Raw genomic sequence first — 23,490 nt, 5'->3', positions numbered from 1 at the left:
TTTTAACAACACATACTTCTTTTCTTGATTCTTTAAAATGTATAAACAAAAAGAAAGTTACATTTTCGAAGGCAAATGCATCATATTGCTGGGTCATATTCGCACTGAAGACCAGAAACACGTTTGAAAATGCATTTCTAACATTATGTAATTAGCGTAAGCACAGCAATACTCACTATTTAAAACAAATGTCGCGTGCATAACACAGAAATTACGAACAAAAAGTAATCATAAACACTCTCCACGTATACTACAGTCTGCAAATGTTTTGGGCGCAATTTCCAAGAAATGGTGCACTTCGAAATCGCGGCCTCACTATGAGCGATATGTTTGGAACACTCGGCTCTCGAGATGTTGACAAAAGAGACGACAAAGACGAAGGTACTGGAAACATAGTCGCCGAAAACGAGAGAGTAACAGCACCTTTTTGACTCACAGAAATTTATCAAAGAAATGTGTAATATCACTTAAATTACTCTTGAGGTTTATCGTCATCGCGCACAATGCCGCGTCTGGTGTTGACACCGTCCCCTTTTCCCTATACCCAGGACACACTTCTGAAACATCTTTTAGAATGGGAGAGTCTCACAGGAGAGAGATTTAGCAGATAGCTGTAAGTTGTGAAAATATAAAAACTGAAATATTTACTTTCACGCGGCGTTCCACTACTCTTACGCGACGTTCCGTTGTCGAAGCAGACAATAATGTCCGTTATTTCCCGCTTCGAGAGTCGAGCTTTCGATACATATATATCGCTCGCAGTGAGGCCGCGTCTTCGATGTGCACGGATTCTTGGAAATTACCGTTTTGGGGCATCTAACATGGAGGCACCGGCTTCAAAACAACATACAACGTAAATCTGTAGCACCATATCCCCTTGTTTTTACCTCCATTGTTGCGGCCCTTTAAATAACTTCTCTGGTGGTCTGTAGGAGATCAGAAAGTGACCGAATAGGAATAAACCTTACTGGACTTCCAACATACCGACTAAAACTAGCGCTAGAGACAGATTTACTCGTGGACTGCAAGTGGTGTTTGCACGAGAGAACTGAATTTCACTGATTAAGGAACTATTTAACACGTATTGCATCTGACGCGTTTCCATGGCTGCAGCTGTTTATAGCGTGACCCGGGATACGTAAACAGACGGCAGAGGGGAGCGCTGTTGTTCGCGTTTCCCGGTTAACCACAGGACAGGTCGTTTTAGCTACTGTAGCGGCATCGCTGTAAATTAGACAAATATATCTTCATAAAATCAACGGTTCAAGATGATGTCGATTCCAGAAGACCCAAAGCTGGTGGCTGCGCGAGAAAGGAAAAGAATGATAGAAGAGGAAAGGAGGGAGCGCATATTCAATGCGAGAAAGAGACTAATTGGCGTAAGTACTACAGGAATCTTAATTTTCTTTTATTAATACACAACTGCATTTCGCTAATCTAATGGCAGATTATTTACATATGGCAATTATAATTTTATTAGTAACCCCACAGATTGTTCCTCTACATCGATAATGACGATCGGACAGAAAGCAGTTTGATTTTCAGTGGTCATTCTATACTTCCCACAATCAACAAAGCACTGTGTGCTCATCTTTAATTTGCTTGTTGGATCGGTAGAAAACCAAAACACGATCAACAAATAGCGTTTACCAAACTTTGCGATCAAACACATTCAGTGCAGCATTATATGTATCACTGTCGGACTTTTTTTATCTTTTTCATATATTTTACAGGTGTTTCATATACAATATTTACACAGCACTGAGATCACAATGAATATTGATCGTGTTAATATTGTTGTTACAGTAAAATGTGCACTTGTAATTCAGATTTTAGTTTCATGCTCAACAGTCTTTCACAGAAGATCGGTAGCGTCTTATGGCACGCTGGTAATGTCGTGTAAAGCACTGCATGTACACCCCTCTAGTGCCATGCATGACGTCCTTACGTTGTGTACACGCTGTATCTAAGACGACAGAGACCGCATGTCGGCTTCTGTGTTCGTTCGATACGCTAAACTGCGGTAGCCATATTTGCAGACGAATTAGAGGAGCAGGTTATTATATTCCTCAACTGGTATATTCACTGCAATTTTGGGTGCTATTGATGTGTTTCTTTTCTTTGAATAAATGAATTTGGGAAATAAATAATGGAAATGTCGTGTGGCTAGGGCCTCCCGTCGGGTAGACCGTTCGCCTGGTGCAGGTCTTTCGATTTGACGCCACTTCGGCGACCTGCGCGTCGATGGGGATGAAATGATGATGATTAGGACAACACAACACCCAGTCCCTGGGCAGAGAAAATCTCCGACCCAGCCGGGAATCGAACCCGGGCCCTTAGGATTGACAGTCTGTCACGCTGACCACTCAGCTACCGGGGCGGAGTTCAGAGTATGCTTTGTAAATAGTAAATTGAGAGTTAATACCAAAAACGTCACTGTGGCGCAGTCTGTTCAGCAAAGTAATGTGCTGGAGATTCAATGTTCGAAACTAGTTGGGATTGAAAAAAAAAATTAATGCGAAAATTGCCTTCAAGTAGCAGCATGCAGCGTGATACGGAGTCGGTGCAAATAACAAATTATCTTCATAAATTATGCATTTGTCGAATTTAAAAGACTCAAATGTCTGACGCCAAAGCATATCCTCCACACTGTTAACAAATTACAAATATCATTGAAGAACTGCAGTCCGCAGCTCGTGGTCGTGCGGTAGCGTTCTCGCTTCCCGCGCCCGGGTTCCCGGGTTCGATTCCCGGCGGGGTCAGGGATTTTCTCTGCCTCGTGATGACTGGATGTTGTGTGATGTCCTTAGGTTAGTTAGGTTTAAGTAGTTCTAAGTTCTCAGGGACTGATGGCCATAGTTGTTAACTCCCATAGTGCTCACAGCCCATTTATTGAAGAACTGCATCTGTGTGTCTGAAGTTGTCCCAGTATTGTTAGTTTATTAGAAGGATTATTGAATCTGACCTCCAAACAGACTTTTGAGATTGTAAATCTCACCAGGGAGAAAGACTGGTGCCGGGCTGAGACATCAGGGAAGTCATGAGAAACATCTAATGCTAAATTTAAGTTCTCATTTAGTTTCTGTGTACATCATAGGTGCAGCACTTTTACCGCAAAAAGATGACCAAAGAGCTTGTTTCTCAAATATCAGTCTGAAGTGACTATACTGTGCTGACAATATGTGTAAATGATTTTTTATTTCTGGAAAATGTAAAGTTTTGTTAACATTCGACATCCACCACATTTTTAAATTTGCAGGAGTACTTTCATTGCAGTTACCAAATGACTATGAATACTGGATTGGTCAATTATGTTTTCGAGGAAAATGGGATGAAGATATTAAACTAGCTGGAAAAATAATCTATGGCATGTTACGCCCTTCTACATCTATGTGTCGGGTGTCTGGGCGTATTACTTTTCTTAAACACATTGTCATTACTCATGCACAAAGCTTTTAGGATTGTGATGAGTAATGCTAACAAAATTTTACATTTTACTGATATGATATGCGCAACTGGTCGACAATATGGAGAATATACTTCGGCGTTAGACATTTCTGCCTTCAATTTTAACAACTGAATCATTTCTGAAGGCAATTCCGTACTTGCTTTGGGTTTCACGTGGTCTTCGCTTCACGCTGCTACTTGGCGGCGATTTTTGCATCAAAAACAAAAATTGATCCTCACGAGTATCGAACACAGGACCTCTTTAACCACGTGACTTCATTCAACTGGCTGTGCCACTGTCACGCTTATTCACTGGTTTCCAAATTTATCATTTACAAGTCATATTGTGAGTCCCTTTTTCTTCCAAAAGTTTGCAGATTCACATTTTCAAAAAAAATAAACACATCAATAGCTTCCAAAATTGCAGTGAATATACCAGTTGAGGATATAATTAGCTGCTCCTTTAATTCGTCCTAAAAAATAGCTATCACAGTTTAGTGTCTCGAACGGTCACTAAAGTCAATACGCGATCTCTGTCGTCTTCGATACAGCGTGTACACGTCATAATGACGTCACGAGTGACACCGCCAGCGTGGAATAAGATTCACCCTAGGAGATCCCATTACAGCGGCAAACTAATAACAGTAGAGGACAGTTGTTTTCGTTTTTAATAGATTAAATGAAGTGTGGAAATGCCACATGCTGTAAGTGCTATTTTTTCATAAAACGTTTTTCAGTATTATTGTATTCTCGGTACTTTGTTGTCTGTCCCTAGACTTGTACCAAGTGTCAGATTATGGAGAGAAAATTCATTGTTAGATGGCATACGTCTCTATGCCAAGCGTTCCTCTCTGGAGTTGCAAATGCCTTGTGTCAAGGTCTCTCCACCTAGCCTGGTAGTGGCTAGAAGAGTATTTTTCTGCGATGGGACACATTTTTGAGCTGCAACAGACATTTTGCATTTATAGAGACACAAAGAAAGGTAAGCAAGGCCTTTGTTCCGCAAGATTTGCTCCAGTTTGTGAGTTAGATAAAGCTATGAATCCATTTCACGTTAAGTCCAGTGCATACAACTGCTTTCTTTGATTTAAAGATGCTGCTGAAACACTTGTCAATGCAGGCATGTAACACTTCAAAATGGATTATGGTCAAAGTGTCTCACACTCATTGGTGGCTGTTGTGTAAGAGCATATGAACACCCTAATTTCTGACATCTTGCGGATTTATTGGTTATTTTTCTGTGAATGCTGTTAAACGTAGTTTGAAACACATGGCACTAAATCTACCGCGCTATACTACATTGCTACTCCTCTAGACTCCGTGAAGCTTGTCATTAGGGTCGCGAGCACACCTTCAGTTGTGCCCGTTTTAAGCTTTTGCACATACGCAACTGGCTTGACATATTGCCTTAGGGGCCTAATACATACGAATTTGATAAACAACTTCACACGGATCATGGTGTGCACAGCTAGTCCTTAACCACACAGCTACAAGTTTACGTCAATTCCACCAGGTGGTAGCGTACTGCAACAGACTTTTATCCATGTTCGCTTGGCGTAAACACCGCTAGACGGTACCACTATCCCTAGATTCGCCAAGTCACTCACTATATAGTAAAATCAGGTCGAACATCTGTTTATATCGTAGATATACTAATAGAAAAACCTGTTTTGTGGGATTCTGAATGAGATATAGTATATTAAGTTTTGGATTTTATCATAGAGTAATCCATTTGAGACACTGAGAACCATAAAGCACATCATCGTCGATTGTGAGACTGTAGCAGTTATTTATACTTCTGACATCTGTTGATCGTATGCTGTGTCAAGATAATCTGTGCTGTAGGCCCACAATGTATATATGAACATTCATGAAAAGCTGTCTCACTGGATTCTCTCATATTCACTTGTATGTGAGATCGTAGACGCTGTATTTTTTGTCCCTAATGGTTCTCAGCGCTTCATTATGTTCTAGTGAAGTGACGATATTGGTAGACAGTACTACTTGAATTTAATCATTCCTACAAACGGAAGTTTGTGTTTCGAGTTGGTTGCAGGAATCTGCTTTCGTGTGCAGTGTCAACATGATCTCTGTTGAATCTGTTTAAAGTGCTAACAGATTAGAAAGTTACCAGAAAAAGTTATCCGCAAAGGAACTAGGGCCTTCCAGACCAGATCCGTTGACAGAGAAAGTGATGAAATCGAATAAGTGTGACGAGAAGCGAACATATAACAAAGAAGTGTATAATAAGCGAAGCTATTGTGTGGGTGCAACATAAAATGGATGATAGTGAGCCCAAGGCAACATAAAATGCCAGATGTAAAATCACCATCTTGTAACAGATCAGCAAATAATCGTGGGGACACGTCATATTTAGCAAAGACAGGCTTATGTTGGTAAATTAAAGATGAGCACATGTCCTTAAAAAGTAATGATAGTGAAATCAAAGCGTATAAGTAATACAACAGTGGAATACTAAAATGACAAAGTGTCATAGATATATGACTGTTAGTGTTAAATGTCTTCAGACTATAAATAATTATCTTTGTGGTGGCACTTCCCAATAAACTTGTATACATCAGATCGTCAACAAATGTAAGTGAAACAATGAGCTTGCTGAAGTGAATCTACTTAAAGTTGGTTAAGGAACTAAAGTTTAAAAGGAAGAAACCGAGTAAAGTTCAAAGACAGTGAATCACTTATAAGAATATAGTAAGTGTCTTTGGAAATGGAAATGAAATGGATAATACAAAATACGAAAATTAACAATAGGAATTAAAAAGCCGGGTTGGAGAGGGGGGGGGGAGGGAGTTAGAGGGGTAAATGGGTGCTGCCTGAAGATGAATGGGAGAGATGGAGGAATATGCATTGTTAAGCCAAGGCGTAAGAAAATTAAGACGGTTATTATTAGATTGGGTTGGTAGAGTATTGCTGGGAGGGCGGAGAGCGAGGGATGAGAGAATAGAAGAGAGAGACCAGAAGACACGGAAGAGACGGATGGACGAGGATTGGTGGAGGGTCCAAGGTGTTTGGAAAACATGAGAGTGCAATCACAGTGCAATATTTATGAAATATAGTAAGAGTAGGAAAATATATAGCATCATAATATGCTTAGGGAAACGTAAAAATGCATTACACTTGTATAAAATAGAGCAGTTGCCCCTTAGTAGGAAAAAGCATCTAATGAAAGCCATTTTAGTATTATATGGCATAAATAGATTAGTGTATGTGTACAACCTATCTTAATTACAATAGGTACAGATCTTATTTATTACAAGGATGTTAACTAAGCACAGGAAGATGACAGAATTTCCAGCATATACATTAATCTTGGGTACACAACAAGACGACCTCTAGTTCCAATAGCTGGTAATCTGAGCAGCAGCCATTAGGTTTGCGACGTGTTAATGCTGGTGGTTGTGTTCTGTCTTCGAAGTCACCGTGATGTTATCTGCCAAACTGGGTAATTGAAGATCGCATGTTGTCTGTGTTGCCCTGACATACCTCAAGACTGAGGGTGGTCAACTGTTGCTCTGGTGGGCACGTTCTCCAGATCTCTCACTAACTGAAAACATCTGCTGCTGGGTTGCCGTGAGACTACCATGTCACTATGTGCCAGCCACTAAGATGAATGAAAACTGACACACACCTGAAACACCAATCAATGACATGCCCATAACTTCCATCCAAATTCAGTTCGGTTCGACTGGACGACCAGCCTGGTTGTAGCAGGTGTTGGTGCCAGTGCCAGTGCTGGCAGCTATATATACTACAGTTCGCGCCCATATCAACTACTAATTTGATAACATATATCTCTTACCATACTATACAAGAATAATAAGAAAATTCCAGTTTCTTGCTAACTTCCTATGATCCAATTAAAATTACTTGATAGTTGGCTGACACTTGCCACTGAAGTATTGCCATGTCAGCTGCCGCTTGGTTATAGGCGACACACAGACACGACGGGTTACATCGCAGGTGCTGTTAAGAGCCCTGTACAGTATTTATTGACAATACTGGTTCTTCATGCCTTCAATATATTGAAGCGACTCCACCCAGTCGATTATATTGTCAATACTGTTTGTTGGCAACGCTATCTTACAAGTTTAAGATGTCGAACACCAAAAAATAAAGCAGTTACCGCAATTATTTTAGCAACAGCTGTGAAAACAACGAAAAGAGAAAATAACTCCGAGAATGGCTGAAAAAGGAGCTACATCTCGTGTTTTTATTCACGGAATAAAATCATAACGACAGAAACAACACACTCCGTGAACTATTTTCGTATATATCGTGCATTTTACGACAAATTATTAATGTTGATACGCCACAAAATACAGAAGCAAAATTCGTTAATGGGAGAGGCAATCGCAATGGACGAGAGACTGGGTGTAACTGAGATTTCTGGTGACAGGCAAGTCATTCCAATGCTTGACGTTTAATTCCTGTAGTATCACCAAACACAGTTAACAAACTGTTATTGAAACGTCAGCGTTAATTATATCTGACCTACAATGATATATTCAGGTAATATATCTGTATATATACGGCGGCGAGGCATATTGTGTTTTGAAATTAATAAAGAAAGCAGTGCTATAGTGAATCATTGACGACCCCCCCCCCCATAAAGTGGTAAATGCGACTGCTAATGCACAGTTTTATCAAAACTGTTTCCTGTTAAAAGACTTCACGCAAAATTGAGTCTGAGAGATATTCTGCTCAAAGACGAACTGAAAGTATGAACAGTGTACACTAACGACCTATACAAATACGTCATTGGTGCACACTAACGCTGTGTGGCTGGTTCATGGAGCTCTGCCAACATCTGAATGGTGAATACTGTCAAACCGTGAATGCTCGACCTCAAATGCTCAGAGCATATTGACAATATTGAGATTATTTTAGGGTCATCAATGCTGCTTGTTAATATTTCTGGAATCTATAGTATGTCAATAACTGCCCTCAAGCGGTCAGTATATTGACGGATTGACAATATTATCAAACGGGTGAGAGGCCTCTATAATTCGGTGTGACATGGCGCAATGTTGGCAGCGGCCGCCGTGAGGTACGAAGGGAACGCTAGATGGTCTGTCGTCAGCTGATCTGCAGTGACTAATGAATACGGGCTGAACTGCCAACCTAACCACAACCTCATGATGTGCCATGTAGCTGAGAAAACGGCGGTCAATAACTTGCCGCAGAACTATTCATCAGACTCGGTTTGTTCAGGACGATTATAGCTAACCTCTACGGCCGTGCTCAAGACAGAAATCAGCGCTAAATAGCAAACAGTAATTTCTCGCTTTCATTGGTTAAATCAAACTGTGCTCATACTGTCTTCAGCCTGACGCGTTACAGGTTATAGGCGACATAGGCAGGTAGAAATAAAGTATATTGTTTAAAAGTTAGGAAACTTTTTTGTGTACCTGCCTCCACCGATTGTTAGATGCAGGCAACTGCGTTGTTCGAAAGAGGGTAGATACCGCTCACTTTCGGGTAACTTCACTGGTACTTTCCGAAGTGGAGGAGCAGCTGTAAGTTATAATAAGTTCCGTAACAGTATGTTCGAGAGGACCATCGTCATTACACGTCAGTTACTAGCTTCGCGTGCGTCCCGTCCATTTCGGTGTCATTTTTCAGGTCTTTAATAGTCAGTTTCTCAACTTCATTCACAGTAAACTTGTTTTTCCGAGCAACATAGCCTTTCAGTTGCGCCAAACAAGTTTAACTGAGATATAGTGGCAGTGACATGGCCTATGTCTGTACGTATTTATAAGCTGCCTCGTCGATAACGTACGTTGGGAACCGTGGCTCATCAAGTGACACAAGTTCTAATAATTCTACTTTTTCAATGTATCACCTACAGTAACTTTGTATTTTCATAACCACTGAATAATGTCTTCCTTTCAAGAGGACAGCCGCGCGGGATTAGCCGAGCGGTCCAGGAGGCTGCAGTCATGGACTGTGCGGCTGATCCCGGCGGAGGTTCGAGTCCTCCCTCGGGCATGGGTGTGTGTGTTTGTCCTTAGGATAATTTAGGTTAGGTAGTGTGTAAGCTTAGGGACTGATGACCTTAGCAGTTAAGTCCCATAAGATTTCACACACATTTGAACATTTTTCAAGAGGACAGGGTTGGAGCCTATCTTTTAAAACTGAATGGTTTGGAGCATTGTCGAGAATATTTACTGACTGATTTTCTAAGCATGGGAAGAATGTTTTTTCGAACCAATTTTAAAATGTCTCAAGAATCATTTCCTCAAAGTATTTTATTCGATTCGCAAAGCAAATTCTAACACATTTGCCTGTTGTTGATTTTTGCCAAGATGACCAAACAGCGAGGTCATCGGTCCCATCGTATGAGGAAATGATGGGGAAAGAAATCGACCGTGCCCTTTCAAAGGAATCATCCCAGAATTTGCCTGGAGCGATTTAGGGAAATCACAGAAAACCTAATTTGGGATGGCCGGACGCGGGATTGAACCATCGTTCTTGCGAATGTGAGTCCAGAGCGCTAACCACTGCGCCACCTCGCACAGTGTCTTTACCAGTGTGGAGTACCATACCTTCTCCTTTGTCGTCACTCCGACCTTTCTTCTTGTAGTTTTCTTGACCCGTACAAAGTACGGTCAACTTATTAATCTTAACCGCGGCTCCGATTTGAGTGACTATTTTGGAAACCAATAAAACAGACAGGTCTCCCCATTTTCCGCCTTCCTCTCAATCCCACACAGTGCGCACGAGTTGTCGCGATTGTCCTTGAAATAGCATTCTTTGCCCGCTTACTTTCCTGATCTGTTTGCATCCCGAATCTCGGTTCTGTCCCTTTTCTTTCGCATTTCATCAGATATGACAGCCACGCCAAAAACAGCACATCCACAATGATGGTAACGAAATACGCACGTTTCTTACCAGTAGCCAGACAGTCGAAGTGAACTTGACCGTTTGTTGTGTCAGTTTGGCAACGGCAAGCAGTCCGGGCGTAACGCTGGGCGCTCTGGTTGGAGGAAAACCACCTCCAGTGTGTGAAGTGTCAACTGTCAAGTAATTTTAATCAGACTATAGTGTTGCTATTTTAATAGCCAGAAGCGTTCTCGGTTTTTCCTACGAAGGGAAATCCTTTCGATTTCTTCGCAAGAAGAGAGTGCTGATTGTTTTGGTATGGTGCCACCAGATTGATGAGGAGGCTTTGGAGAAGCAATTGGCTGAGATGAAGGAGCGCAGAGAGGCGGAGAAGAGGGAGAAGGAGGCGTTCGAGCGGCAGTGTCTCCACCACGCCCAGGTTGGAATGCTCTTCGAGAGGAATATCGAAAGGGTAAGTACCACGGCAGACTTCTCATTTCACTGGCTTGCTGCCACATCTGGCATAGACCAAGACAATATTCTTTTTAAATTTTTGCTTACTACAGTTGGAGTCACAAACGATGGCGGTCTGGTTTAGGCTCGTTCTGCACGCACACGTCACGCATTCTTCAACAGCAAATGAGCGTTCAGTAATCTCCGGAGCGTTCTGTTGTGAATTTCGTACCCAGTGCGAGCATTAAACGTGATCGTAGCGAATCATATGGCCAATTTTTATTCCATCTGTTGCGAGTTGTCATGGCTGATGGTGGTAGTATAACACATCGCGCAAGACACATTTCCAGCTACCATACTCTGTTCACAGTAACTGTAGCACTGACAGCTACGCAGGAAGTAGCAGGGTAATGTTGACGCGGGAAGCACGGCACACATTCAGTCAGTCCCATCAGACGTGTAGCCACAGCAAACGTCCACAGTTGCCATTCCTTCACCGTTAAAGTGTGTTGGAGATGTTGCTTAATTAGTTGTTACTTTCGTTGGTTGTGTGATAATAACAGATTAATTATAAATTTAGCGACCTGTTCTCATAACGAACCAAACGGGCGACGCGCGACTGGACTATCACGTAACAGCAATTAACTCGTGTTGGAAATCTCTTATAGAGATCGAGTTTGAAGCAAATGGAAATATGATTTTTTTCTTAAGATTTTGTGTGCATAATGTGTCCATCTACCTTCAATAGCAAAAAGGTTTGTCGCTTGTCGAAAATTCGGTAATGTCAACAGGAAATATATTTTCGCAAATTTTCCATATATGCTCTTACAAAACTTGTTGCTGTAAATAATACCAAAATGAAGACATAGTGAAGCTCCTTCAGAACACACAGCTGGCAGTTCCATCTTTGTACATTGAATAGTTCTTAAGTTTACCTGTGGAAGCTGGTGATTATGCGCAAATGTGCTACAGCACACTGTAAATATCGCGCTAAAACTATCTCGTTTCTCTTCGTATGTAAGCCGGAAGTCGCACAAACATTACATAACATTACGTTATTTCTCTCTGAATGCGAGCCGGTGCAGTGAAATCACAGTAGTTCTCTATGAATGCAGGCTGGTATGCAAATAGAATGGATGAAAACATGTTTCGCAGCGCTCTTTCCGTGATAACTGGATACCATTGGCGAAAGGTGTAGCTGCGCTACAAACAACTCGAAGAAGGGACGCAGCTGTGTGTTTTCGACTCCGTATGCTATATAATATGACGTCATCCCTGCCGGCGTGCCTGCTTAGCTGGATAGTAACGTGCTTGCCTCCCATGCAAATGGCCCGGGGTCGCCTCCCGGCCGGGTTGGAGATTTTCTCCGCTCGTGGACTGGGTGTTGTGGTGTCATCATCATTTCATCCTCATCACCGGCGCGCAAGTAGCCCAATGTGACGTCGACTGAAATAAGAGTTGCACCTGGCGGCTGAACTTCCGAGATGGGCCTCCCGGCCAACAGTGCCATCCGCTCATTTCTTTCTTTTTTTTTCTTTTTTTTTATCTCTGCCGGCACTGAGGACTTCCTGGCTGATTAAAACTGTGTGCCGGACCGAAACTCGAACACGGAACCTTTGCCTTTCGCGGGCAAGTGCTCTACCACCTGAGCTACCTAAGCACGACTCACGCCCCGTCCTCACAGCTTCACTTCTGCCAGTACCTCGTCTCGCAGGAGAGCTTCTGTAAAGTTTGGAAGGTAGGAGACGAGATACTGGCAGAAGTAAAGCTGTGAGGACCGGGCGTCAGTCGTGCTTCGGTAGCTCAGTTGGTAGAGCACTTGCTCGCTAAAGGCAAAGGTCCTGAGTTCGAGTCTCGGTCCGGCACACAGTTTTAATCTGCCAGGAAGTTTCATATCAGCGCACACTCCGCTGCAGAGTGAAAATCTCATTCTGGAAACATCCCCCAGGATGTGGCTAAGCCACGTCTCCGCAATATCCTTTCTTTCAGGAGTGCTAGTTCTGCATGGTTCGCAGAAGAGCTTCTGTAAAGTTTGGAAGGTAGGAGACAGGATACTGGCTGAAGTAAAGCTGTGAGTACCGGGTGTGAGTCGTGCTTCGGTAGCTCAGATGGTAGAGCACTTGCCCGCGAAAGGCAAAGGTCCCGAGTTCGAGTGTCGGTCGGGCACACAGTTTTAATCTGCCAGGAAGTTTTTATTTTTTTTTCTTCCTCGCAGTGTTAAACTATTACGTATATAATTTAACCACTTGACTGCTACAGACATGCTCTTTACATTATGAGTCCGTCTTTGTTGTCATAGTACTGCTCGCCTCTGCTGAGAGATATCATCCCGACCACTTTGAAATACTTAGCATACCTCCCCCTCACTTATCGACCTTAATGACAGTGAAAAATTAAACCACGTGTACCTAATGGAAATTTGGGAGAGCAATCGTCACCGAAGTTAATCTGTCGGTAAAGAGGGAGGAAAGGGATACATCTAAATGAAAGGAAAAATGCAAATGAAATTGGTGGAAATTAATTTTGAGAAAAGGGTAAAATTAATAAAGAAAGTAAATGTGCAGTCGTTACGTTAATAATTAATTGGCGTTAATTAGATATTTGAGATTTGGGGAAACTTACGGTCGCCAGTCCTATGGACAACTACTATAATAACGAAAATGAAAGATTATTGCACATATAATTAGCACTAAAAGCGTGGCAACTGAAGGTTGACACGCGTTGTGTGAAAACTGAATGTTTGTCAGAAGTAATGAATTTCGCTACACTCTGACTTAATTTAGCAAAAGAATTACTAAAACCGGAAAATTGAAAGTTAATTTAGTGACTGAAATTAATAGTGACCTTTGTTTCTGAGGCACTGCGAACTTTAATAAAATAAGGTTAGTCTTGGGCTACCTCAACAATCATTTCAAAAGCTACTTGAATCTACACAATTTAGAAATAAGAAGTTTAACTTTGAACTTGAATTAAATGATTCTGAACAATTAACAATAGAAAATTTTAGTACGTACCAAGCTGAGCTGCAGTCACATGTAAGCTAAAATGTGGTAACAAAACTCGCACTATTAATTTGTGCTTGTGTAATCGAAATATAATTCTGTTTGGTTATGGTAGTCAGCTATGAATACTTTAACTGAACTTTGAAATTAAAGCAGTGAAATCGAATGATATTACTTTAATGCTGGCGTTTGAATTTCAACGACACTCGGGTTCATTCCGGAAAAGGAAGGGACCCTGCTTGGTAATGCAGTTGGGACAATGAGCAACAGAGGTTCATGCTAAGTTGCTGTAATTTCGTGAGGCAACAGTTTGAAAAAGCTGAGGTCTGTCATTCAGTTCTCAAACTTTATGTGCTTCCAGTCTTCCTTGCTGGTTGATTGAAGGTTTGAAGTCGTCGATCGAGAAGGTGGCGACAGTCACTCATTGTCGGCCGTCGTTGTTGCAGAAGCTGGATGTTGGCGTTCCTCCTTCCGACACGGTCACCAGGCGAAACGGGCTCTTGATGTGCGCCAGTTAATGCATCCCGTCCGCGACACCGTGTCAGAAACTATCGTAGCAAGTCGAGCGCAATTACATGCTGCCAAACCCCGAAAGCGCGGCAACTCGCGGGAGCGTCACTCAACACACCTGCTCCACCGCCCTGCTCCAGCCAGACTCTCCGCTCTGCCTGCGCTCCACGCGGCAGAGTTAACACTCCCAAAGATCCTAAACACTTTGGTTCTCCACACGGCCTATCGATGTAGTCGTTCGATAGCATAGTTTTCCCTAGGCCAGACCCAGCATAAAAATACAAATAATATTTACAAAACAAACCAATTACACATCGACATAAATGCATATATATATATATATATATATATATATACAAATAGTAAAATAATTACAATATATAAAGACACAGAAATGTCATATCTTCAGGTAACAAAATAAGGAAAAATCTATAGTACAATAGATGGAAATAGAAGGATATGCATTTCCGGCGTTACAAGCATACTATTTTAAGAAAACTGTTCAATGAAAAAAACTGATTTTTGCATGACTAGCAGTTTGAAATCTGCCCTCGATAAAAGACTGAATTTCTTTTCGTTATTCTTCATAGATACAGTGCTGCACTAAAGCCTGTAAAGCACAGCACGAAATTTTAAAGAGTTTGCTGAGGTAAAAACGCACTGGGTAAAATTTGTGTATGGTTGATTTTAGCCCATACTTTGCTGTGTATGAAATGTTGATAAGATACCGATATTTTATTTAAAATTATAGCAGAACGATATTTGATTTCGTTCTCTAGTTATTGAGTTCTAGAATATGTCCATTTGACGACAGTCATGCGCGGCGTGCCCAGTTCTGCCCATGCAAACTTGCAGATGCTATGTCGTAATTATCATCCGATTTTAAGAATACTATTAGACGAAAAAAAATTATTTTGCACTTCTTACAGTGTGATATCCTGACTCGATAAGGGGCTGGATTTCTTTTCATTGCTCGTCATAGTTGCTGTGCTGCATCAAATAAAGTAAAGCATTCCACAAAACTTTCAAAAGTTTGCAGAGGTAAAAACGCATCGCATACACTTTGCATGTGGTTGATTTTAGCGTATACATTGCTGTGTATGAAATATAGGTAAGATATCGAAATATTATTTAGAATTGAATGCAGAACGATATAGTATTTCGTTCTTGAGTTGTTGGTTTCTATATCTGGCGGACGGTGTTGTGCGACGCACCCATTTCCTACACTGCACGCTGGGAATAATATAGTCATAACAATGGTCATATTTCATAAACGGTTCAAGATACTGAAACGAGGACTTTTGCAAATGATAGCACATAAAGAGGCACGTGTACTATTTGATAAATATTCGAAACTTTTTTATTCACCAAGGTATGAAAGAAACTCATCCACAGCAGTGAGAGGTTCGATGGAGGCTGTAAACACATCACTAGCACAGAAGTTCTCTAAAGATCAACGTGTCGAGTATGCCTGATTTTCGAGCAGTAGATCAAGTCTGAGTCCCATAGCCTATTGGTCAAGCAAACCAACTGCCAATTTCGTAGCTTGGGTTCGATTTCTTTTCTCCATTGTATTTGATTTCTCACAGTGTTAAGCAATTAATTATACAATTAATATATTCCATTTAGTTGTGATTACTACCCTTGTAAGTCAGTACATTGGTAAAGTTTTGCACGATTCACCACAGAAGATGGTGTGTGTGTCATGCGCGCTGAGTGGAAAGTTGCCTCCACTCCAACACATGCTGACGTTGAAGTGCCAGTACTAAAGTAATTCTGAACAGAGTGCAGCGGTGTACAGCAAAAACTGCTTTACTCGAAGGCTCGGCTAGTTTTGCCTTTCTTTCCTGATTGCTGTTACAATATTTAGGATTACGACGAACAAAATGTTTCCTAGCTTATTAACTACTGCTAACATTAATTTTAATCTTACGATTAGCAGTAAACTACACACTGCATTTGGATTAAATGCTCACTGACATTTGCAAACGTTCCGACGCCAAAAAGGAAATATAGGCCTGAAATTAATGGTGGCATATACAACAACAGGCAAATGATGTGCATCACAGATTTGTCCACGATTTATCGTTCTAAGAATTCGCTATGGTTCGATTCCCAGTATGCTTCAGTCAGAGCTTCTGACCGTGGAACCAGAAAGGGTATACATATTCCCTGAAGGCTCTAGCTTGGCGCAGTTAGGAGTCCACAAAAGATGAATAGTGGGTTCCCAAGCCAAATGGATATGTTCAGGAAGGTTCATTCGGACTCCTCAGTCCTGCGGTCCACCCCGCGCCCGCTGCCAGAGAACATGCACATTAGCGATATTAAGATCCGCGATATAAATTACGCTACGTATTGTACCGCAGATTCACTCGAAAACATTTATTAACGGACCTAGATTAATTCTTTGCATTGTTACACTATTACATCGATGTAAATAAGAATCGCCAACCTCCCTCCGACCCGCAAGACAGGTCTAGACTCCTTACTACTCCAAAGTTGTAATTAAAACCCCGTACCTGTCGAATTACATTCAGAAAAATTCCACGATCCGAAACCGGATCGGAAAATGCCACCGGTAAAAATTCGTATACTGTCTCTAGCTGGCTCTTAGCCACTGCCGCTGATAATTTCTACAAAAACAAAACAAGAAATACGAGGTGTGCTGAAAAGTAATGCCTCCGAATTTTTAACGTGTTATCCCTTGAAGTTTTTTAAAAATAAAACGAACGTTATTAACATTCGACGTCTTTATTCTTCATTATCTACATATTTGCAGCCGTCTGCCGCTAGAGGGCTCCGAATTGTAGCGCATTACATGACGGTGTGTAACGTAACTACGTTGGTGCGTGAGAAAAAGTGTGCTGTAATCGAGTTTCGAATTCGAAGAGTTCTTGCAAACATGGAGCACCGTCTCCATCAGCAGGACAATAACAGACCACACACGAGTCCTGCTACATCTGCAACAATCCGACGCCTTGGGCTCACTACCATGCATCATACTGTGTACAGTTCCGACTTGACCCCATCCGATATTCATCTGTTGCCAAAACTTCCACATCTACATCTACATGAATATTCTGCAAATCACACTTATGTGCCTGGCAGAGGGTTCATCGAACCACCTTCACAATAATTCTCTATTATTCCTCTCTCAAACAGCGCGCGAAAAAAATACTTTCTGTGCGAGCTCTGATTTCCCTTATTATGATGATCGTTTCTCCCTATGCAGGACGGCGTCAACAAAATATTTTCGGATCCGGAGAAGAAAGTTGGTGATTTAAATTTCGTCAGAAGATTTCGCCACAACGAAAAACGCCTTTGTTTTAATGGTGTCCATCCCAAATCCTGGATCATGTCCGTGACACTCTCTCCTCTATTTCGCGATAATACAGGTTGGAGCAGAGGAAACGCATGTTTTTTGAACCACTAGTACGCGGCGACGAGAGGGGGTATTGACCTTGAATGAATGTTGGCAGACTGCCCATACAGTGCAGTTTCAGTCGCTATGGAGCGTTGGAGCGTAGAGCATCGTGTGTTCGTGGTCGAGCAGTACTTTAGAAACAATCATTCTGTGGGCACAGTTCAACGTCTTTTCCGTCAAAATTTTAGAGTTGGACGTCGATGTGCAGTGCCTGATCGAAGTACTGTACTCCGATGGGTTGCAGCGTTTAGAAGTACTGGATCTGTGATGAAAAAGAAACCATCTGCTCTTCTCCATTCAGCTCGTACTCCAGAAACTGTAGACCAAGTGAGAACGGCAGTTCTTGCTAGTCCGAAACATTCGGCTAGACGACAGGCTGTAGTGCTGGGTATGTCACGTCATTCGCTTCACCGATTCTTACATGACGATTTTAAGTTTCACCCGTACAAGATCATGATCGTCCAGCAGCTTAGTGAAGGGGATTTTGTACAGTGCAGAGAGTTTTGTCGTGTAATGGACGAAATGTTTACAGTAGATGCAGATGCTACAGTCTGCATGAGTGACGAAGAACATTTTCATGTAGACAGTTACGTCAATGTTCAAAATTGTCGGTACTGGATGCCGGAGAACCCACATGAGTTTACACCAAAGACCTGTCCACAGTTTAAAAGTAACAATGTGGTGCTGCATTTCAAAGATGGGATTGTTGGACCCTATTTTTTTGAAGAGGCAGGAACTGCAGTTATTGTGACATCAGCTCGGTACATTAAAATGTTAAACAACTTTCTTCATCCAGAACTTGAAAGGCGTCAAGTGAACATGGGGGAAATAAGGTTTCAGCAGGACGGTGCCGCAGCTCACACGGCGAGAGCATCCATGGAAGTGGTTCGACAAATGTTCCCAGGACATGTTATTTCAATATATGGTGATGTTTACTGACCCCCTCGCTCACCCGATTTGTCGATATGCGACTTCTTTTTGTGGGGATATTTAAAAACAAAAGTCTACATGAACAAGCCTCGCTCAATCGATGACCTGAAGAATTCCATTCGTCAGGAAACTGAAGCCGTGCCGAATGAAATGTTGGAAGAGCCATGTGTAACTTTCGGGAGAGGATCCAAATTTGTATCCAGCATGAAGGACGTCATCTCCAAGAGATTATTTTTCGAACCTAATTAAATTATGTATATTTGAAATGCATTAAAAATCTATCACTTAATGCAGAAACCTCATTAATGCTTGTTTTTATTATTTTTATCAAACCGTGTCCCAGTCATTCAATAGTGAAAAACATGCGTTTCCTCTGCTCCTCCCCGTACAAAACACGCTGCACTTTGTAATGTTATGTGAGCTCACTACTCCGATTTTTTTAAATTAATTTGTGTCTGATTTTATTCTGAGAAGCTCAGTAATGTATGTAACTACCGTAAATGTAAATTTGATTCAAAAAGTACTTGAAGTGAAGTGAAGCGCTGCTGAACAGCAACAAACTCTTTAGTGCGCAATCCACGCAACGATAGTAGTTGTGAGTCTTTGAGTGTGGACTCTAAAAAAAAAATACAATTGATTTATTAAAAAAAAAAAAGAGGACTGTTAATCTGCATCTTGTGGAAAGAGGACGTGTTGCTAGGCTGTCGCTCAGAACGTATTGTTACATTTAATGAAAATTGATATTTTACTGATAAAACCGAGTAAAGTATGTGTAAGAGTTGCCAAACACTTATGTATACAAATTTTCTGAAAGTGAAGAATAGAGATATCTTGTTTTTGGAAAAGGAGGTGAACTTCATCGTCGTCGCCGTCTATCAATCGACAGAATTGTAAGTGTACAAAGTTTACTAAAATACAGGAAAAGAAATGCATTCTCTATAGTTTTCATTCAATAAGTAACAACCTCCCATAATTTCTTAATTACAGTAATTGGGTTATGTTCTTGTACTATAGTATGGTGCTGAACTCCACTGACCAATTTTGATGTAGCAGGACGTGTAGTTTGAAGGAAGTTTGTGTGCCAAGCAATCTCCTTGTCTCACGAAAAGCAGATAGCTGTTTGATCTTATTTACTTACAACAGTGGTCGCTTAGGTATGAAAAGCTACGAAAAGTGAGGCTCAAAGCTATCCACAATACGGCCAAGTAACTAACAGACTCGTATTTTAAACCTTAAAGAACAATAACTTCCTCCAAATTGTAATACGTCACCAGCTGGTGCAGAAGCTGATCATTCAAGGCGGCAGCAACCAAAATTCAGGTACCAGTTACGGCTTAAAGTAAAAATCTCAATCAAAAATCAATATATATATATATATATATATATATATATATATATATATATATATATATATATACACTCCTGGAAATGGAAAAAAGAATACATTGACACCGGTGTGTCAGACCCACCATACTTGCTCCGGACACTGCGAGAGGGCTGCACAAGCAATGATCACACACACGGCACAGCGGACACACCAGGAACCGCGGTGTTGGCCGTCGAATGGCGCTAGCTGCGCAGCATTTGTGCACCGCCGCCGTCAGTGTCAGCCAGTTTGCCGTGGCATACGGAGCTCCATCGCAGCCTTTAACACTGGTAGCATGCCGCGACAGCGTGGACGTGAACCGTATGTGCAGTTGACGGACTTTGAGCGAGGGCGTATAGTGGGCATGCGGGAGGCCGGGTGGACGTACCGCCGAATTGCTCAACACGTGGGGCGTGAGGTCTCCACAGTACATCGATGTTGTCGCCAGTGGTCGGCGGAAGGTGCACGTGACCGTCGACCTGGGACCGGACCGCAGCGACGCACGGATGCACGCCAAGACCGTAGGATCCTACACAGTGCCGTAGGGGACCGCACCGCCACTTCCCAGCAAATTAGGGACACTGTTGCTCCTGGGGTATCGGCGAGGACCATTCGCAACCGTCTCCATGAAGCTGGGCTACGGTCCCGCACACCGTTAGGCCGTCTTCCGCTCACGCCCCAACATCGTGCAGCCCGCCTCCAGCGGTGTCGCGACAGGCGTGAATGGAGGGACAAATGGAGACGTGTCGTCTTCAGCGATGAGAGTCGCTTCTGCCTTGGTGCCAATGATGGTCGTATGCGTGTTTGGCGCCGTGCAGGTGAGCGCCACAATCAGGACTGCATACGACCGAGGCACACAGGGCCAACACCCGGCGTCATGGTGTGGGGAGCGATCTCCTACACTGGCCGTACACCACTGGTGATCGTCGAGGGGACACTGAATAGTGCACGGTACATCCAAACCGTCATCGAACCCATCGTTCTACCATTCCTAGACCGGCAAGGGAACTTGCTGTTCCAACAGGACAATGCACGTCCGCATGTATCCCGTGCCACCCAACGTGCTCTAGAAGGTGTAAGTCAACTACCCTGGCCAGCAAGATCTCCGGATCTGTCCCCCATTGAGCATGTTTGGGACTGGATGAAGCGTCATCTCACGCGGTCTGCACGTCCAGCACGAATGCTGGTCCAACTGAGGGGCCAGGTGGAAATGGCATGGCAAGCCGTTCCACAGGACTACATCCAGCATCTCTACGATCGTCTCCATGGGAGAATAGCGGCCTGCATTGCTGCGAAAGGTGGATATACACTGTACTAGTGCCGACATTGTGCATGCTCTGTTGCCTGCGTCTATGTGCCTGTGGTTCTGTCAGTGTGATCATGTGATGTATCTGACCCCAGGAATGTGTCAATAAAGTTTCCCCTTCCTGGGACAATGAATTCACGGTGTTCTTATTTCAATTTCCAGGAGTGTATTATTAAGATAAAAGTCATTTTATAACTTCTTTGTACTTTCTCGATGTACTCCATTAATCCTATATGGTAAGTGTGGTGTCACTGCCAGACACCACACTTGCTAGGTGGTAGCTTTACATCGGCCGCGGTCCATTAGTACATGTCGAACCCGCGTGTCGCCACTGTCAGTCATTGCAGACCGAGCGCCACCACACGGCAGGTCTAGAGAGACGTACTAGCACTCGGCCCCAGTTGTACGACGACTTTGCTAGCGACTACACTGACGAAGCCTTTCTCTCATTTGCCGAGAGACAGTTAGAATAGCCTTCAGCTAAGTCCATGGCTACGACCTAGCAAGGCGCCATTAACCGTATCTGGAGAGAGTCTCACTTATATTATCAAGAACGATGTACCACAATGATGGAATAAAGTTAAGTATTCGAGGAGTTACGTACTTTTCCTTATAGCATTCATAACGTATCCTGTTTCAGACCTCACGCAAGCCGGCGTGAGTTAACGCGTGCCTTTCGGTTACCCGTCACTGTGGACTGGCTGTCTTGTCAGTCCACAACAGTAAGTATCCCAGACGGCGCAGCAGTACTCCTAAAGAGGACGGACAAGCGTAGTGTAGGTTGTCTCTTTACTAGATCTGTTACATTTACTAAGTGTTCTGCTAATAAAACGCAGTCTTTGGTTTACCTTCCTCACAACATTTTCTTTGTGTTCTTTCCAATTTAAATTGTTCGTAAATGTAGTTCATAGGTGTTTAGTTGAATTTGCGGCATTTACTTTAGACTGATTTATCGTGTAACCGAAGTTTAACGGTTTCCTTTTAGCACTCAAATGGATGACCTCACACTTTTCGTTATTTAGGGTCAACTGCCAATTTTCGCACCGTTCAGATATCTTTTCTTAATCGTTTTGCAATTTGTTTTGATCTTCTGATGAGTTTCCTAGGCACGAGAGCATCATCTACAAACAGCCTTGTCAATAAGTCTTAAAACTTAAAGAACACCTGCGAGGACTTCGCTTTGATAGTGATGAAGTGGTGTAGGCAAAGATGAGGTTGTAGCTTTGTTAACAATGTCAAACATTATACAATGACGGTATCAACAACCTGGTCTCTCATTGGAAGGAAAGTATTCATTGCCAGTGTGATTATATAGAGAAATAAATATGTAGACGTGAAGAATATAGATATAGAATGTTGACAACGTTTGTTTTATTTAAAAGAGTTTAAGAGTTTTGACATAAAAAATTCGGAGACATTACTTTTCAGCACGCCCTCGTACTTGAAAGTCGACAATTTAATGTCACACAGAAACACCACAGTTAACGATTCCATGGAAATAATTGTAATTTATTTACTTCAATTAAACATCTCCATCTCTGTCGCTTTTGTTAAAGGCCACCTCCAAGTTAACTGGTGGATCCATGACCTGTGCATGCTGGAAAACCCATGACACTCGCTTAGAAAACTGTAAAATGCGCGAAGAGAAATCCACACCAGCGCACAGGATTAAACCTTCCAATGCTTGTAAGTTTTCTGTGTGGGAAGAGCTAACGCCTTAATTACATGCATCATCAACTTCCGACTTTAGAAACTACCAGTAAAACCCACCGACGAATCTTTAAAGAACTGAATCCCCATGCATAAAACAGTTTCAAGAGTCTGATTACTGAGTTAATACGTGACGTTAAGTATGCAAACGAGTAAAAGTTTAGAAAACGTTTGACGTTATTTATAAAGTTTGTTGCAAGTCACTAAGTGCTCTCCTTCTCAAGTGCTGGAGAATACAGTCTGGGTAATTTGTGAGCCATGTGTTACTCTGCCTGAAGACATTATGACAAGTGTCGTAATGGGTTAAACGTTTAACGTTAGATAGTACCTCTTATTGAGTAGATTATTGCGTCATTTTAAGTTTTTATAGTCAATAATTGTATGAAATATTTAAAAAAACCATTCCTCCTGATCTGTTAGACTGACATCCTGAAACTGGGGCTGTGCACTGGGTTAGCCGATTACAATTTAAGTTTAGGTCTGTCCTGCACACCTACGT

At 42.2% G+C, this 23,490-nt stretch overlaps 1 protein-coding gene across 1 annotated transcript in view; it reads left to right on the top strand.

Moving 5' to 3' along the window:
- The first annotated feature begins 1,268 nt into the window (after positions 1-1,268).
- The window catches only part of LOC126156854 (RIB43A-like with coiled-coils protein 2), a 165,034-nt gene continuing 142,812 nt past the window's right edge, over positions 1,269-23,490 (top strand). The window contains exons 1-2 of the mRNA XM_049916337.1: positions 1,269-1,379; positions 10,622-10,762. Coding sequence (XP_049772294.1) covers positions 1,269-1,379; positions 10,622-10,762 — 252 coding nt within the window. The remainder of the gene's footprint in view (positions 1,380-10,621; positions 10,763-23,490) is intronic.

The sequence above is a fragment of the Schistocerca cancellata genome, chromosome 2 (genome assembly GCF_023864275.1).
Source record: "Schistocerca cancellata isolate TAMUIC-IGC-003103 chromosome 2, iqSchCanc2.1, whole genome shotgun sequence".
NCBI classification, from domain to species: Eukaryota; Metazoa; Arthropoda; class Insecta; order Orthoptera; family Acrididae; genus Schistocerca; species Schistocerca cancellata.
The sequence above is the reverse complement of the archived record's forward strand: the minus strand, read 5'-3'. Positions and strand labels throughout refer to the sequence as shown.